This window comes from Hyposmocoma kahamanoa, unplaced genomic scaffold (assembly GCF_003589595.1).
Source record: "Hyposmocoma kahamanoa isolate Upper Pololo Valley unplaced genomic scaffold, ASM358959v1 66, whole genome shotgun sequence".
NCBI lineage: Eukaryota > Metazoa > Arthropoda > Insecta > Lepidoptera > Cosmopterigidae > Hyposmocoma > Hyposmocoma kahamanoa.
In genome coordinates, this window is record NW_020653854.1 from 4,151,734 (window position 1) to 4,172,272 (window position 20,539).

At 35.0% G+C, this 20,539-nt stretch overlaps 1 protein-coding gene across 1 annotated transcript in view; it reads right to left on the reverse strand.

Moving 5' to 3' along the window:
- The window catches only part of LOC113231880 (forkhead box protein O), a 201,800-nt gene that overhangs the window by 176,821 nt on the left and 4,440 nt on the right, over positions 1-20,539 (reverse strand). Inside the window, exon 2 of the mRNA XM_026466420.1 lies at positions 16,886-17,100. Within this exon, the coding sequence (XP_026322205.1) occupies positions 16,886-17,100 (215 nt within the window). The remainder of the gene's footprint in view (positions 1-16,885; positions 17,101-20,539) is intronic.

The following is a 20,539-nucleotide window of genomic DNA, read 5'->3' on the forward strand; positions in this document are numbered from 1 at the left end:
AATCGCAAAGATCTTAAGGACACTATATATATATATATATATATATATATATATATATATATAACGATCCGTGATCCGTTAGGAATAACATAAGTAATTATTATGGTCAGTTTTCTTCTCGAATCGAAATACGGTATGCTAGACCCAAGAATATTCAACAAAAGACAAAGACATTACAGGCGTATAACAGATCATTATTACAATGACATAGTGCCAGATGAACCTATTGTTTTGTAGCGATATGTATAAATCACTTGAAATATAAGTATTAAAGGAGAGTATAATAAGGTACGAAAAAGAAATCAGCTTTTACATACATTTTGATGGCGGCGACTTGGATATTTTATGTAGAACAACTTATTTTAATTAATATAAGGACAAATGGCTGTTACTGTGCTCCGATATTGAAGGGTGCTGGTGAAATTACAGGCACATGAGACATGCCAACTTGTGTCTCAGGGTGACGGGCGCAGTAATAATAATAATAATTATAATAACGCATACACTTAGCACAGCCCCGCACTAGGGAAACCCAGTGTCGCGGGTGCCATGGACACACACATAGATAATCACAAATTACCCAAACTCACAAGATAAATAATGTAGGCCATACAAATATTTCTCCCAGCCCGGGAATCGAACCTGTGACCTCTGCGTGGCAGTCCGGCATGGTAACCGTTTGGCCACGGAGGCAGTTAGACAGTGGCAGTTCTCCTCACATATTTGCGTTTCAAAGCTCCGAGTGTCAATGCACTGCTATAGGCAGGCGTGTCGCTTACCAACAGGCGCACGATTTGTTCGTCCCGTCACTTAAGATAAAAAAAAGCAGACTAGCTACTTGGTGGGAGGCAACAAACGAGGTTTATTTATTGTGTTTGCTCGCTTTTAACAACTCTGTGTCATAGAGCAAAGGGAACACTTCAGAAGGGAGTCCATAATCCACAACTTGCAGGTTTCAGAAAGGAAAAGAAAAAAAGCTAGTTCGGGCCGCAGTAAAAGTTGCGTAACTTGGTCTTGAAATTTAGTTACAACTAATTTTGTTGGACCTTATTAAGGCTGTAACAAAAAGGTTGCAATAATAATTTAGTGTAATGTGGAAGGTGACCATATTTTTTTTATTGCGGATTAAAATTTAATTACTGGCTAAAGCCGTACAATGTCATTGGCGTCTATACTAAAATAGCCTTGTACCTTTTATAGTCTCACGTTGTTCTCTAGATTAAACTTAGGCCGTAGATTGATGACGTAAGTAACGTCTTGCGTGCTAACGCATATATACGACAACTAATGTCCTTATGTCATTATTTTTTTAACATAAAATTGGGTTATCATTTATATAGCCCTTGTCCATAGCGTGTTTCGATATAACCCTCTCTAACTCTTTACATTGTTGCAACAAAAATAGGTGAATTTCCTTCTGACGTCGATAACGTGGCGCTTGGGAAACATATCCAAGTACATAGTATATATATAAGTTTTCGCTAAATGATGTTGGAAATGGAACTAATTTAGTCAGTCGTGATCATGGAACCTGTAAAGCGCCTGAAATATTGCTTTGTTTTAAAGAAAAAAAAACAAACATATGTGATTTGCGTCCAAAGAAATAGAGGTAGTTTTATTACCAACTTTAGATATCGTTTATTTTTTTTTTCACCACCAGGGAAGCATATTTCCCAGTGGTCCCCACTGGCATGAAATCGAAGGGAGCAGTTGGGAAGAATAGCAAGCCTGACAGCATTTGGGAATTACACTGTAGTTAAAGATATTTGTTAATGAATTAATGGTTTTTATACATCAAGGCGATTTCTTTATAAATAAACAATTTCAACTTCAAAATTAATTTACTTGATATATCACAATAAAAACAATAACAAATCAAATAGGTCAGTGACGCAGTTACAAAAGGAATTGAAATTCTGGCTATAGCCAATAATGGTTCAAAAAATACATCAAAAATAAGCGATAATGAAAATATTCTGAAATATTCAAATTCAAATATATTTATCAAATAAATTTATGGTGACCCTCTATGCTGCGCCTTAAGGCATTTGAACTAAATAAGTAAATGAGTATAAAGAACATAATGATTATATACAATTTATAAAGTTCTTAGCTAATATGTCTGACACCACACATTCATTACGTCAACAATATATAAATAAATATTTTTATTCTACAAACTAAAAATATTTTATTAAAATAATAATTAAAAATATCAAATTACTTGCTTACATTCATCTATAGAGCATTTAAGAACAACTTATGTTGAACACATAAGATACAGATTAAAAAAAACCTATATCGCAGGATAACTGTTCAATTAATAGCCATTTGAACATTTTTGTTTTAATGTCGACAAAATTTGTACAACTTCAACCAGAGCCTTACTTACAGAAATATTACTCAACATAATCTGTTAAATTTTACAAAACAAGGACATTTTACTATCTCTGTTTTGTACGCAGAGGTAGCAAAAGTTATCGACCTTCATTAAACCAATTTTGGAGATAAAACCTAAATGAGTGCAGTGAAAGGGAAATACGCGTAGTTAAAAACTATAACTTTTTCTATACACGTTAATTCTTTTGTGTGAAATCCGTATGTTTTCATATGCGACAATCAATCAGACGGTGTGCTTGACGGATAGTGGCAACCGCCACCTACATAGATATGTATTTTTATGATAGCAAGTGACGGAACGAACAAGTCGTGTGTCGGATGCAAGTGACACGCCTGCTACCCGTAGTGCCCATCTACCCGAGACATAAATTGACAAGTCCCATGCGCCTGTAATTTCACCAGCACCCTTTTAAACCGGACGACAGAAATAGGTAAGGTGGCAGTACTACCCTAAAGTAACTCTTTCACAAGGAGCTCTACTGTTACTAACATGGCAAACGCCCAGTGTACTTTAGAGTGTACTAAATAATCACATGCTTCAGACCCAATTCCCTCAGATTTGTATTAAAAAATGTATTTGATCATAGGAATAATAGGGTCTGAATCGCTTCCCATTATTATCTACATTTTGATTTAGGTACACGGGGCCTTAAGATGACAAAGCAGTTACAGAACATGTGCCATAAAGGCACCGATATTCGCGTAACGACGTTTGAGTTTTGTAAAACAAATTATCATAATGAATGGGCGTCATACGATTTCGTTATCGTCGTCATATAATACCGCTGTGCAAATATAACAGTGTTATCTGCATTACAAGATGGCGTCAGTGTAAATCAATTAATTTAACCTCAATTGCTCATTAAGAAAGGTCTCGGTTGGAAATTTCCTATGATTATGAATTAGCTATGCAGCGACGCAAATTGTATCCTATTACTATATGATAGAATAAGATTTAATTTGCTGCTTTATTAAAGGGTTTACACATTTTAAATACATGAGGAAAATTTAAGAGGCATATGACGACCCCAGACCACAAAGACATATCGTGTAACATCGCGGCGGACCAGGTTAAGACCTCTCTATAAAAATCGCGCTTTAAATTACGGCTAAATATAGTTCTTTCTAAGTAAGACAATATTATACAAAAAAAAAAGTAAATATGGTGTATTCTAGACTACAGTTATGCATATTTCAGAAAATTATACAGTGTATAATAAAAATAATTTCATAAATAGTTTAGAAAAATTATGTACACTATATTTTATATTTTTTAATATAAAACCAAGACCTTTGAAACTTTATCTCTAAGTATATCATGCTTTTCATATCATATACACAATTCAACGCTTCAATTGCCGAAAGTCATTAAATATTTTATAATATAATTTCACTGTATAATAAATAAGGTAAGTATAATAGATGATAAATGATGCAATATGATAAAAGTAACTTTTATCTTATGGATCCTTCTGAAAACATTTAATTCAACTTATTGGTAGGACAAGACTGTACACCTACAGAAATGGTTAATCGAGACACTAGTAAGACTAGAGTGCTAAACGAGAAGTGAATCGTTGTTGACAAATCAGTATTCTATATTTACCACTAGAGGTGTGTCACAACTATAGGTATGACTAAAAAAAAACAAATCTATTCGATTGCTAAGAAACTTGCGTTTTTGCCAAACTGCGCAGTACCTCACATTATCTAGACGCATATACAAAACGGCCGATACAGTGATAATGGAATGCTTAATATGCAATCCTACTGAGTACGGCGATTAAATTTCAAACAACGAGATCCATTACTGTGATACAACGTCTTATATAGAACGTGGTATTTCGTAGCCGACAATGGAAACTGTACACACGTACCTGATGTTCACGGGATATAAAACAATTAAGCCGTCTAGCTTATTGAAGATTTGCAATCACGAACTCTGTGACCTTCAGCGTACCCGTGGCATTGATTAATGTTAAAACATACATACAATGCCCATTCAATCGCTGATTTAGAAGAATAATACACCCTAAATTCTACGATGTAAAGTCTAAAATTAAACTATCAGTGCTAATGTCATTGCGAGCTTAGTTAATTAGCAAGTCGTTGAGTGTAGCATCTCGGATTGAAGTTGTATTTTGTTACAAGAAAGACAGGGATAGGCTATAGTACCTTGTAAGGTGAATGAATTGTAAATTAGTTACAGGCACGTGTCTACAAATGTTTAAAATGTTAGGAGTTTTGTTTTATACCATTTCGTTAATATCCTGTGGTTATCTACAATCGTTTCATACCATTACATACAACATCTCACTGCCGAGTATGAATCTCCTCTAAAGAACTGTTTAAACGGCGGAGCGATGTTTATTGGAGACTTCAGCGTTTGTAAAAAGTTCGGTTAATGATATACTGATTTTTTTATAAATAATAGACACGTGGTTAGCCACAATCCCACCTGATGTTAAGCGACGTTGGTACGCGTTTGCCTAAAAAATGCCTATTCACTCTAACCTTGATTGGGGTTACCCAAATTGTACTTTTCGGGAAACAGAGGTGCCGGTAGAATATTCCATTCCTTTGCTGTACGCATCAGAAAGGAGGAAGCAAAGCGCTTAGTGCGAATGGATGGTATATCAACGACATAAGGGTGGTGTGTTCCGGACCTTCTAGTCGACCAAAGGAGGAACGGTGAGGGTGGAACCAAATTGTTTCTGAACACACTCCCCGAAATGCATCCGGTAGAAAACCGACAAGCAGGCCAGAGAGAGAGAGAGACGAGATTTTGTAGCTGATAAAGCAAGTAATATACAGGACCCTGTTGGAAGTTAGATTCGGCCTTCTAATCAAATTTAAGCTATAATCATACAACTATTGCGGTTTAAAATTAAGTATTGTTTGGGACATGTCAGAGTGAAATACGATTTAAAGCTCTGAATGGCATTGCAACTGTTATGGACAGGCGTGTCGCTTACCGCCAGGCTAACGACTTGTTCGTCCCGTCACTTGGTAAAAAGAAGTTTTATAATTATATTTTTAAGTTTCAGTAATACTTAAAAATAATACAGAAGAATGGAGTCCTCTCGATTTGTCGTTTATTAAAATAGTAACTTTTACAAGATGGCGTCCGGATGTGAGCATCTGCGCTCACGCAAAATTCGTATTCCCCGTATCGATGTCGCCTGCCTGAATAGTAAATGGTTGCTACCGTTACGTTTAACAGTTAGGAACACCAACGCAAAATTTTGCCGATCCTTGTTAGCCATAGGCTTTCTTGAATTCTAATTTTCATACTATGTAAAAGCAGTTTCTTTAGACAAAGTGAAATAATCTTTATTTCCTAGGAAGCAAATTACACTTGAAACCGTCACAATGATATATATATAACTATACTGCTTATTCGGAAGGCAGTTTCCCCTAAGAATGAACAAGGAACTCTAGTGGTTGCTCTTTGTAAATAAACATTTGTACACATTTATCATTTACAATATTTGTTTCAAACATCATTGACCGAACGGGTCACTACCACGGATTTTTGTCATCCAAGAACGCAGAAGCTGTACAATAACCTTTTGTATAAAGTTTTTGTTTCACTATAGTTTTAAACGTAATGGTAAATTTTGGATATCAACCGGATTTTATTATAGAAGCGTATACATTGCCCCCTTGTGCCTCGTGAAGACGACTGTCAATAACAGCCAGTATATTTTTATTCCTCGTATTATTAATACTTATCTAATTATTAATGTTATGCCTGTTCCTATTTTCCATGACAAAAAAATTCTATCCTTCTTAACATAAATTACATTTTCATAAATGTACTGTGACGCTAGTTTAAGAATATTAATTTCTTTAAACTTACCTCTCACAGAGTGAAAACATATTAAATACTTTTTACTAAATCATTCATTTTTTCTTGATCATAACTTCCTATCAAATTGTACTAGGGGCAAATATGGCGGACCTCGCGAGGGCGCTCGCATTTCCTTTCTTTTTAGAGTCACTTTAATTACTTAAAATGAGATAATGAAAATATATTTATAACAATATTACATTAATTTAATAATCATAAGAAACATAATTTCAGATAACATTATTCAAAATAGTAACGAGATAAGAATAATAGTTGTTAAACGCGGAAGTTAAGTAGACTTCTTTTTACGAATTAAATAGTTAATCTTGTTTTATATTTTTGATGGAATATACTTTAAATATGTATTAATAATAATGCAAATTGGGATAGCGGTTTCTTTTCAATCGAATGACTTTCAATTCCTTATACTTAAATTATTGAAGAGTTGTAAATTTTAACATGAACAGCCCCTGTAAGGCTATGTGTCCTTATTGCCCACGATCCCCCAAGGTAAACGATATTGCGCGACAGGCGATGGTAAAGAGTTGGGTCGCCGACTCAGAGACAGGGGCTGCTATCGCGGCTCTGGTACGTAGTTAGTTAAGGTGTCCATTGCCGTGCCGAGGTAGTGCTGCCGGTATAATGGGGAGCTTTGAGCCGGGCATGATACAGAGCGGAATTTTTTTAGGTTAGGAATATTTTACGAAATCTCTAAATTTGATTGTTTCACATGTAATTTGTTAACCTATGCTTCTAAAATCTATGGCTGTCCCAAAAATACCGCGACAGAGCGATATTGTGGGTAGTAGAGCTCTACACCTACCAGAAAAAAATAATTTGACCTTGACAAAACTCTTTTGGTTTTCGAGATATTGGCGGTTTTGTTTACAAGGGTACGAGGTATACCAAATTAATAAATAACTTTATTCACATGTTATGATATTTCTAAGTAAAATATTAGTTGCAGGTACCTGTAAAAATTGTTCAGAATATCCGAAAAATAAAAACAACCATCTCCAGCTAACCTTCACAATAATAGCATAAAACCCAACAAAAAGCAGAGTTTTTCCAAAAACATAAGTGTCAATATCTCGAAAAACAAATGACTTTTACTAAGGTAAAATTACTTTTTTCTGGTAAGTATAGAGGTCACTTACCCCACACTGTCGCTCTGACGTGGTATTTTTGGGACACCCTGTATACATACATTATGACGTTTCAAAGTTACGTATATTTTTGAATATTTAGTAGCCATACAATGGAAAACGTCGTGATGAAACCTGTATGTCCAAGAAGGTTTGCAACCCTTGGAGAACGATGTAAAGTCCTCAAGAGCGGGTAAAATCATTCGCTGCGTCTGCGGAACGCTAACAGGTAAGTGAGTGTGATTGTATCATTTAATACCTCACATTCCTCCGGAAATGTATCCTATAAACATACAGTGTGACATTAGAGAACAAAATAGTGTATCTACGACGTGGATTAGATAAAACCCTCGTCGTAAATTTGGTAGATGGCACCTTTATCGAATTGAATTTTTTTTTAAGTTTTCCTAATGTAATGAAAATAACCCAGCCCAGCATTTGAGCATAGTTGCGTGACGAACTGTAAAACTGCCAACGCACAAGTGGCATTGAAAATTTTTAATAGCTCCACTCCGTTATATTATTACATATTTTTCAACTGTGCTTACAAAATTAAGTGATTCTTTTTAGTTTAAGCGCAATTAGTGATTCAATTTATGTCTTTAAATTTTGAAATAAAGTTTTGTTTTTAAACATATATCAATAGTGATTAGTTTACTTGACAAATATAATCCTCAAGAAAGATTACAATGTAGTTATGTTTCGTAAAAAAGCTATTATAATTATAAATAAAAGAAAACCTAAACTAGAATTTCTCTAAATCTCCAGTAATGAACACCGAAAATTCATTAAGTAATCGACACTCACCAATAATGAACACCCAGTAATTGACACTTACCAATAAGAAACGTGTTACTATATTAGAAATTAATTTAAAAAAAAGATGTCGAACAGTGGTGCTAGTCGGTCACTGAAGACACTACCATACATACTTACCATATTGTAATTATTTCATGTAATTTGTAATACTGGAGACCGATGATCAATTTTTGACAACACTGTTGAGGAATGGAATGGAAGCGAACTTTTGTGACCACAGCATAATGAACTTTATGTCAATTGTGCAACGTACAAGGCGGAAGCTTTTGGAATGTGGATTTACTGCTGTGTTTTGAGAATCTCATCACGTGACCGCGTTACAAATGTAGAAGCACTATAAACTAAGGTTATTAGATGGAGAAAAACGTGAAGCTTATGAACACTATTAAGTGCAGGAAGATGTAATACTTCGGCCACGTCATGATGAACAATAAGTAAAAATTACTCCAGCCTGTCATCCCAGACAAATTCACTGGAAAACAAAGTGTTGGTAAAAGGCGGCACTGCTGGTTCAAAAATTTGAGGTAACGGCTTGGATGCAGTACCACATCACTTTTTACAGCGGTAGCCTCTAAAGTCAAGATTGCCATGATGTTGTCCAACCTTCGGTAGGAGAGGTCCCCCGAGAAGAAGTAACATACAAACCGGGGACCTACTCTCGAAGTATGAAATCCGCAGTTACATCCATTTTCCCACACGGTAAAAACAGATTACTTAGAAAAAGACAAAATTCTTTTTATGAAGACAAATTTATTAAATCCAACAAAACGATCCTCTCCCTATGGACGCTAGAGAATAATTACTTGATAATAGTAAAAAAACGTCCCAAAAGTGTATTTTTGTTATAAGACAGAAATATTTAATCCAAGAGCAAATTAATTTACTTCAAATCACAAAGCCACTCTAGATTCAACAAAATATTAGGGGTTAAAGTATGAAATTGCCGTTTTATTGCAATAGGTTCTTTGAATTTTCATAGAATCTTCATGGTTTGAGGTTTTCGAATGAAACTTTTTTCAAATGGTTTCTGTGATTTTTTTTTAAATTTGAAACATTTGAATATCGACTTTCAATTGTTTTTGTTATTCAATTTAGACAAGAAAGATGGATACTGCGAAAATTCGAGTGATTTTTGAATACGAGTTCCGACGCGGAACTAACGCGGCAGAAACAGCCCGCAATATCAATGCTGCGTTTGGAGAGGGGTCTACTAATGACCTCACCGTGCGATTTTGGTTTAAACGCTTTCGTGATGGAAATTTCGACTTAAAGAACGAGTCACGAGGAAGACCGCCCACACAGGTGAATAACGATGAATTAAGAGAGATAGTGGAAGCCGATCCTAGTCAAACTACCCAGGAATTAGCGGCATGGTTTAACGTTACCTTACCCACAATATTGACTCACTTGCGTCAAATCAATAAAATAAAAAAATACGAAAAATGGGTGCCTCATGATTTGACTGATCTGCAGAAAGAAACGCGTGTTGAAACTTGTGTTGCCTTGTTGAACCGGTACAGAAATGAAGGAATATTGGATCGAATTGTAACATGTGATGAAAAGTGGATTCTTTATGATAACCGGAAAAGAAAAATGCAATGGCTGACCCCAGGTCAAATGCCACAACAGTGTCCTAAAACAAAACTTACCAATAAAAAGGTAATGGTAACTGTTTGGTGGTCTCAGCATGGTGTTATTCACTATAGTTTTCTCCGATCTGGTCAAGCAATAACGGCAGATGTCTATTGTGCCGAACTCCGAACCATGTTGACAAAACTAGCAGTAAAACAGCCCCGACTCATGAATCGATCTTCACCATTATTGTTCCACGACAACGCGAGACCTCACACAGCACGAGAAACCATTTTGACCCTCCAGGAACTGCAGTTAGAAACCATTCGTCATCCTCCGTATTCACCAGACCTTGCTCCAACGGACTACCATATTTTTCGTGATTTGGACAATTATCTACGCGACAAGAAGTTTTCTTCCCAGGAGACAGTACAAAATGCTTTCACACAGTTTGTGCAGTCTAGATCGTCGGAGTTCTATCGCAAAGGCATTAATAACCTTCCCATTAGATGGCAGCAATGTATAGATAATAATGGCAACTATTTTGATTAAATAAATTTGTTAAAAATTTAAAAAATAAACAATTTAGATTTTCAGTACAAATCGGCAATTTCATACTTTAACCCCTATTATATTATTTATTAGTTATGTCCGATTTTGACTTGAAAAAAAAAAATGAAAAATTGAGAGGCACTTAATTATTTAACTGACGATTGATGTTTTCTAATATCAAAAAGGTTAAATTTACAGGGTAATGGACCCAACAGTATGTCTCACTGGCGTGAAAAGCACACAGTTCAGTGCCAAACCTAAAAGTAGTAGATATAGGACGGAATCTTCTCAATCATTAAAGTACCATTCAGTACCGTGTAAATGCTACAGCGGCAGAAGACACTAACAATTCAAAATATATGAGATGACTTATACTATTGAAGTTAACAAAACGATAGCGCGTTTCAGAGTACAACTAATGCCATCTAGCAGTGGCGTGATAGAACTAATTGCATGTTAAAGTTGTGTTTGTTACAAGTGTAGTTTGATTTCTTGCTGAAACCGAATTTCTTAAATTATGACTACAAATAACACCCTAATAAAATTAGAGATACTATGTATTGTTTCTTTGTATAAACGATTGTTTATGATTTTTATGATTGCAAGCACAAGTAAAAGTAATCGTTACCGCGTGCGCCTTCGGCGACATGTCACGACAATATTAACTATGAAAACGCAACGAAATGTTGCTTTAAAAATATACTTAGTATATAGAATTTAGAATATTAATCTGAATAGAAACTACTTCTTTTTTTGTTTAAGAATATATTTTCTTAAAGTACACCCAAGAAATTTTGAATTCATTTAAGATTAAAAATTAAAATTTAAATTTGATGTAAGAGGTAAAAATTTCTTGATGTAAGTAATGTCCAATTAATTGATTAGTAATTGATTAGAAATGAAATAAAATCTTGAAGTGAACGTATGGATAGACATGTCGCTTACCACCAGGCATACGACTTCCTCCGTCCTATCACTTGGTATTATAAAATAAAATAAATAAACGGCCAATAACGGAGAATTCCCGCAACTACCGTATATATAATGTACCGTATATAAATACCGTACCGATAATGTACATTACACAATTGACATAATTTTCATTATGCTATGTACAATTTTGGTAAAAAAACTTCGCTTCCATTGCGGACTGAAATAATGTGAATTGAGTCATAGTGTGTTATAGCAGTGTTACATAACGCTGGTACTAATTTTTCAGGGCAACGTATTTTCGGTTTAGGTCTTGACCTGTGTCGTGTGAATTCATTCGATCACTAATTAATATTTCATGTTTAAAAAAGGTAATATGAAGATTAGTGAAGATTATTCGCTTTTGGAAACTGAGTAACATCGTACGTTCGTCAGTGACGTCAGCAAGGTCACACACGGCAGTTAGTGACGACGAATCGTACTAAAGGCATGCTACACAATATGTAGCATGCCTTTAGTACGATTCTCACCGGTGTGGTGAAGTTAGAATCCCTTCGGAAGCCACCAACGAGTCATTTTCAAATAATATTGATGTCAGATTGCGTCGAAGAAAAAAATGTGTAAAGTTGCCAAGTTCCCCGATTCGTGGGGGAAAGTGGCCTAAAATTCCCTTCTTGGAGAAGACCGATTGCTTACCAGTTGCTTATGTATGATAAGTGTGTCGTAGGAGCAGTTTATTGTAAGTACAATTTCGTTCCATCCATTGAACTTTGTACTTATAAATCACCGTTTAATAAAGAATGAATCATTGTCCGTTTTACAAGTGAATGTTTTTCCTTAAACGATGTTATAAATCAGTCTGTTTTGGAGCGAGGACAATTATAACTCTTAATGAATTAACTATATTTTGTATCGGATTCGCTATGCCAAAATTTTTAATGTAAGACCTCTGCTCGAATTCAAATTGCTTCCCTACTAATACGGTTCATTTTGACACTGGCTTTATTTCAAAATTATTTTTTTTACAAATGAAATTAAAGGCAAAAGAAATTTGAAAAATGTATATCGTATACTGTTTAGTTCAGTTGACATAAAAAAAGATCATTGGTATATGTAAAGTACCTATTGTGTTGTAAAATTTCGAGGTAATCTTGTGTTTTTTCTATCGTGAAAATTTGTAGGAGTCGTGTTTTCACTCCTCAATTTTACTATATATTTATTCCAGAGTGTGTGATTCAACACATTCATAGTTATGCGTGATCAATCAAAGAATTTTAAAAAGCTCTTTAAACTTTAAACATATAACCCATATATATGTTTTATTTATTTATTTAGTAAGACTTACCAACTAAACTAAATACATACAGATACGTTAAATATTTATAAAAACGAAATATTTAAAACTAGTATTATGCATGCATTTAAATTAAAGGTATGCACTGCATTACATAAAGGTAATAATTATTATTTTGGAAGCACGAGAGTATGACTAATCTGTCTATATATATATATATGACTAGATCAAATCAAGTTTACATTCAGCAATTTATGTACTTTCATACAGCAAAAACAGCTAAAACTGAACAAAACTAAGCAAAAATTAAAATAACAAAATTAAAAACCTGTGAAATGTATATGTGAAATGTATGTGTATATATATAGTCTACAATACAATTATGTGTCAATGCGTGGCTATCATTCCGGAATGATCCCGAACCTTGGGTTCCCAAGTCACAAATTGCACATGGCACCAAATTTTCTATGAATTTCTCTCTGCACAAAACTCTTATCGGAAGCTAGTTTAGTAGCAGTACGCGAGCACCTTGTAAAAGTGCTCGTCAAGAGAAGCCACCTTACCTATTTCTGCCGCCAAGCAGTAATATGAGCATTACTGCGTTCCGGTTTTGAAGGGTAGGTACTAGTGATATTACAGGCACATGAGACTTATCTACTATATCTCAAGGTGATGGGTACAGTGGCAGTGCCTGTCAGATCTTTGTGATTTAAAGCTCTGAATGTCACTGCAACTGTTATGGATAGGCGTGTTGCTTTCTTAACACCAGGTGCACGACACGTCCGTCCCGTCACTTGATATTATAAAAAAAGTCTTTAAGGTCAGAGGTCATGACTGCGTGACCTGATCTAATTAAACTACATGCCCATATTCGACATTTAAGTTCGCTTTGCAAAATTGTAAGAACTATATTGTATCTGACCTAAGCATATTATTAATTAACGAACGACATATAATGAATGTAATCCATAGTCAAAAAGTACTGCCACTACTACATTACTATTTCAAAGTTAATATAACTAGTTAATTTCGGCATTCCCGTTGCTCATTGGCTCCAAGTATTACCAGATCGGACTCAACTCCCAGGAGCTCCAATTTTGGACCCAAGATCTACTTAAAGTCAGCCAGTCCCTAACCTATAGATACCTTGATCACTCTAACACGTTCCTCGACAGTTCTATCTGAGTCCTGAAAGATATGAACGAACGTCCAGGGAAGTGTCTGCCACTATGCCTATTTCTGCTGCCAAGCAGTAATTTGAGCATTACTGAGTTCTAGTTTTGATGGGTATGGATGCTGGTGAAACTACAGACACGCTTAAAAACCGGCAGCTTCCCTGGAGTAACTCTTTCACAAGGAGCTCTACTGACACAATGATTATATGTTGAGAACCTTCTTCGAGGTGTAGGTTTTATCCCGATGTCTTCCCTCACAATTAGTGCGAAGTATCGCTATTCAAAAGTCAGTACTTCCAAAATGAGAAGCAACCGTTCTAGCATTAGACTACCATCGGTTTTACAATAGCACAGAGTTTAAATACACAATAATAAATGAGCAATATTTTGTATACAACACGTACTAGTCGTATACATTGTAATATACATTGAGAGGAAATAATGGCTATCATCCAAATGATTCACTCGAGGAATGCCCTAAAAACTATAATCGTACGTGTTCACGGACTAAAAACAGTATGAAACAATGTTTGAAATACTTTGATTTTTAGGTATTTTATCACGATAATGTTATCTAATCTTTTTTTTTTTGTATACTACTAATAGAGTTCTGACGCGAATTGCGAAGGTCACGGAAGACTCAAGTTTGTATGAGTATTTACAAGTCAAATCAGACGCGTGCGACTCTACAGACCGCCATGAAATAATTTCTTACCATAATTGATACTGCAGCGTCGGTCGCCTTGTTCGTCTGGGGAAGCACACTATCTCTTTGTACGTTTAATTAAAGAAGCTATAAACAAAATATTAAATCAGTTCCTGCGATAGCTGCTTCTAAAAACAAAGTACGTGTGTTTGCGTGATGTGTGCGCGTGTGAGTGTGATAATTTCCGTATGTTATGTCACCGTCAACTCATTATACCTAAGTCTATAGTCTGCCGTGCTGGCCGAGTGCGCGTTGGGGACTTTACACGTTTTCCAAGGGTTCCGTTTTTCATTTCAACATGCAAGTTCTGATATGTACCTTCATGTTCTTGATAATAAATACCTCGGTCGCCATCTTTAAACTGTTTTTCTTCGTGAATGTGATTGTCCCTGATCACTTTGAAAATGTTACAAAGAAAATACTGAAGTCTTCTGTGATTACGTACATCTGGAAGCAAGTACCAGCACCAAGGATGCCTTTGAAGTAGTGTAAGATAGCATAAAGACGCACATATCAAATCTGTATATTATAAGTATCCCAACTACAATACAATCAGTCATTTACCTTCCACCGACTCAGTCATGTTTTCCTCATACCACCATGGTGTATTGGCGACCTCAACGACCGTCATCTACGCCTCGGTACACTACTTATAATTTGATAGAAATAAGTTTATTAAAGTTATTTGGAATAGTATTCATTACCATTATAGTCGTTATCAACAAGAGAACATTTCAGTTATCTCTTTTCAAGGTTATATTGATAGCTCTTAGCCTCAATGGATGTGACTAGCACGGGCGGGTAGCAGCAGCAGTGGGAGAAATCAGGCTGTGGATGAAACTCGCTATCAGATAGACTGCAAGTCTGCAGTCGAGTTTGCAACTGCAAGCGTTGGCTGCAGTCGATGTGAAAGATGGTTCAAGAATCAAAAGTAGCAGTCGACATTTTAAGACATGATTTTATTTGTGTCTAAAACAACTTGATCTTTACTAGTAATGGTAAAAGGTAACAATTACTTGGGGGTTTCACGATGGATTTATGTCATTTGTACAATTCTTAGAATTTGTTTACATTTTTAATCGCTAATTCCATTGTAGAGTTAGTTATAATTGAGGATTTCGGACGTGAATTATTTTATTAAAATTGAGGATTTCGATAGCGACATGTTTATCTCCTTAATAAAAAGCAAAGTCAGCGCTTGGAATCATAAATGTTCTGAATAAACAGGAATAAACAGGAATTTCAACCATTTATTCTGATCTATATTCGCGTATACTTGTTTTTCCAAAATTATAGATCCGAAAAAATTGTTTTATTTCCTATTGTGATAATCGCGGAAACCTAAGAGTTCTGAATACAATTACAAACAACGTGTAGCATCGTCCATTTCGACATCAACAAATACACTGAACCTGAATAATTTCAGCGCAGTTGTGTACATCGACTTGACGTATGCACTTCGTCTAGTAGTAGCCTAAGAAAATGCAAACCCGTTATACGTGGACCCTAAAATGGATGTGCTAGTATTAACTTTAGAGGCCAATGTTTGTATAAGGAAAAATCGTTCTTTATAATTCCAGAACGTGGCGATGTCAAATTCAGGTTGAAGGTGTTCAGATTTGCGCTCTCCGTAGCGACTAACTGCTCGTGTGTTTCGTAAAAGTTTATGGCAGCGTTAATTTAAAAAAAAAATCCTCTATGAAGGAAACTGTGAGGTCGTGATCTGTTTGTAACCAGTAAAAGTTTTTTTAAAGAATACAGTAAGGCTTTTACTGATACATTATTATTCCAAATGACAGTTTAAGTTAAAACCTTTTCACTTTTAAAACAAATACAAGATATCCGTACGGTAATTAAGACGTGTCACCGGAGGAGAAGCAGAGAAAACTGTTATGCTAGATCAAATGTTCAAGGTGTTTACTATTAAATAACGGTATTACCAAAAATGTATCATAAATCTAAGTCTAAAATAAAAGCCTAAATCTAAAATATTTTTTCATTACAGGACGTAAGTACTTACTTTACCTGATCATATAATCCCGAAAACAGGCTAAAATAAAAACCTAAAACGAATTATTTAAGAACAAAATATCCAACCTTGCACATAATTGTTATATGAAGATACTTCTGTTTCAGTACTACAGAGAACCAGCTAAATTTTTATTTTCAACTGAAGTCTCATAATTATTAAATACACATTTATGCCAAAAATTGAGAATTGACCTGCGCTTTAACGACACGATACGCGGTCCGCTGCCGCTGTCGGATCTATGTAAAATTTTTTCAGCTTATTCTTATTTAATCATATTAATCACATTATTTTTTTACGGGCGGATTGCAGGACGCGCGGGCGCCCCCCCACACCTCACCTCCTAAAATCTAGACTCGCGTGACCTCGCCTTAAAGAAACAAAAGTTAAGTCTATATTTGTAATCTTACCTTCCATCCAGCCGAAGAGTTGCTATCACCCTTATCCTTAAAATATGGCACGTTCTGGACCATCCACTCGTAGATCTGCGACAACGTGAGTCGGTTGTCCTGAGCTGAAGTGATGGCTTGCGTTATGAGGTCTGCATACGACAGATTGCCCCATGCGTTGCGGCGGGACGAGTTCTTTTTGGATGTTACTCCTGATGTTGGGAGAGGTGGGGCGCCTGGAACAAATTGCGTTCATAAGTTAAGACTTAACAAGAGGGTTAGCATTTATCACTTAAGTTTTTCATAATTATTTGATTTTAACATGGGGAATTAATCGTGTATAAAACATTTTTAGTATGAAGCAGTAGAGCTTCTTGTGATAGACTTTGTCCAGGGAAGTACTGCCACCTTACTTTTTTCTGTCGCCAAGCCGTAATGAGAGCGAACAGGCACATGGGACTTGTCAACTTACGTCTCAGGGTGACGGGCAAGGTGGCAGTGCCTTTAAGATCTTTATGATGTAAAGCACTAAGTGACACTGCAACTCTTATGGACAGGCGTGTCGCTTACCACCAGGCTCACGACTTGTTCGTCCTGTCACTTGGTAGTATACAAAAAAATAATCACCACGACGTTTCCAGTCTTGTCCCTTATTAAAATTGTATGCCATGGCAATATGAGTACAATTTTCGATTCACAAAATTTAGTTAGCTATAAAAACAGTGTATACAATTTTAAAAAATGTGGATAGAGGCCATTCTGCATCTAATCAGTGGATAGAGACGGTTTTGCATTCGATAGTACAGGATAAAAGCGATGTTGTTCCTTTATTAGTCGTATGGATAGTTTCATCTCTGGATGCTCAGACCCATAAATAATGAGTGCCAGACAGTTACACCAATTACCTGGTCTCAAACAAGGGAATTTCAAAACCAATTTAGAAAAGTTCATTCCCCAAATTGGTCTTACTAAAATGTGAAATTATCTAAATCAAATTACATTATAAATGAAACGCTCACTGATGGCAAAATTACAAAAATATGATGTTTTAAGTAAATAAATAATATTCGTAAATAGTCTGTGATGTAAAACAATTGTCAACCAAGGCTTTGTGCATAATTACCCGCTGTGAACTTTGCATTATGTCTAGAACGTGCAATAACCTGTGTAAGTATACGGATACGTTAATACCACTGAACAATAGTAATGGTTTTGGAAAAACATTAATTTGGCGATCTAAAAAAAGTTTATACCTTTTTAAATTACCCAAGATCGTTATATATGGAGAAATAAATTACGATGTTTTAAAAAACTTTTATGAAAACAGTTCCAATCGTATCCACAATAAAGTGACGTAATTCGATTTTGGCTGGAGCCAAATAAGATTAAATTATACTTGATATCAAAAATGATATCAAATGTAATTTTTTTTTCATTTTCGCAAAAAATTTACTTTTCGAATTACACCCTTTCATTATTTTGAGACTACGAAGTCTAATTATGCTTAGAAATTTAAGATAAGGTGCATATTTCATTCTAAATGACTACAGATTCTCTATTTTTAATACATATTTGTATAATTTATATATATTTTATAATATATATTTTTTATTTGTTCTGCATTTTTATGAATTTTATAACAGTAAGAAACAGGGTACGAAATGGTCAAGATATATTTATTATCTTTAATAATTATCCGATATCACAAACAGTGAGAAAACTAACACGAAAAAATATCTTTGGAAAAACGATTTAGTTCGTGAATTTTTGAGATTGACATTTAACACGTTTGTTGCAAAATTTGGTTACGTCTCTAATATGTACAAACACCTGCCACGACATTGCTACCAGTAGCATTATGTTCCAATGAATTTTATAAATATCAAGGTATATTTAAAAAGATAATTATCATGATAATTAATAATAATAATTATAATTATGAATGATAATATATAAATTATCCTGATAATTATTATTAACAATGATTATAGTAAAAATATACCAAAACAGTTTTCATAAGATCGTTTAGACAATTGTAGAAATGGGATGACCGGGATCATCTGTAAACCTAGACACGTAATAAAAAGGACTAATTGTCCTTAAGCTCATATCAATCAAGGCTCAACTCACAATGGCGCAGACTCGAACTACAACGACGGCAACGCGCGGCTTTAACCAAGAGTCGACGTGCGAAGGCAATTCCATACTTGGATAACACAAATTTGTACCTTAACAATGGGAAAATATAGATGAATATGCTATAGGCAAAAACCATGACGCGTCGCGACGCTTCGACTCTACGCCTGTGAGAATTGAGCCAAACAGCTCTTAAGTCCGGTATTAAGTGTATTAAGTTATTAGTTGAGATGCATCTGAAACTCTCTTGTAAAAATAGACTATAATCATTGCCATCTTAGACGGTATCATCTCTAGCTAACAAAGACATTATTATTGAGTAAGATCATAATATCGATCACATATTTCGTTCGTCTATTATTTTAGAGCTCTCATGCCAAAAAAGTTTTCACGTTGGCTCCGCCCAATTTTATGAAACAAATATATGCCTGAAGTTCGCGTGAAAAGTGACGTGATTAGTACCAAATTCGTTTTAGCGGAATAACTCTAAAACTAAAGGGATTAAAAAAAATCCGTAGTGACAGATGTCGATCATGCATAAATATAATTAATAATCTAATTTTTGTCCTAATAACCTGTAGCATTTCGAGGATAAATCGAAAAAATGTGAAAATTAGAGGTCATTTCGTGATTTTTATCTATCGAGGAAACTTTATTGTTTTATGTTTCTGATTAATGTCTATGCTTGAATATATCGTGTAGTTACTCATACAATATTTTATTTTTAACTTTAAAGTGGATATACCCCTTCAAAATCAAATCGAAGATTAAGAATTTTTCCTCTGCTCCCTCTTAATATTTCTTAAGTTTATCTTTCAAATCTCCATCGTATTTTTTTTATATGAAGTGACGGGATGAACAAGTCGTGCGCCTGATGGTAAGCGCTACGACAGTTGCGATGCCACTTTTTAAATAGCAGATACCTAAGGAGCACTATGGCAAACTGGCAAGTCCCATGCGACTATAGTTTCGCCAAAAACCGGATCGCAGTAATGCTCACATTACTGCTTGGCGGCAAGTTACGTATAGTAACTTAAGTATATGGTAAATAAATCGGATGTAACGGTGTATTTATGAACTTTATCACTATCTAGGATAAATTTGACTTCACAGTTGTAATTAACGTGACCATTATTTCTTTACCTCAGAGCGGGACGGTATTTCTTGTTGTAATAATTGTTTAAAAATAAAACAGATATTATGATAGTAATGCTATCTATATATATATGTATCTATATATATATCTATGTATATTATAATAGTAGACGAAATGCTCAATGATTAAAAAAATAACTAAAAAATGTTTTATGACCACAAATTTTAAAAAACTGTCTTGTCTAGTCTGTTGGGCTGGCATTACATATTTTCCGTTTTCGGCATTTTTTAATACTAATTGTCACGTGAGTCCTGTTTCGTCAAAGCGGGACATTGTTAAGTATTTTGAGGACACGAAGGATAAAAGCGGGACTATCCCCCTGAAAGCGGAACGTATGGTCACGTTAGTTATAATGCATATTTATCATTGGAAGCCTTTTCCTT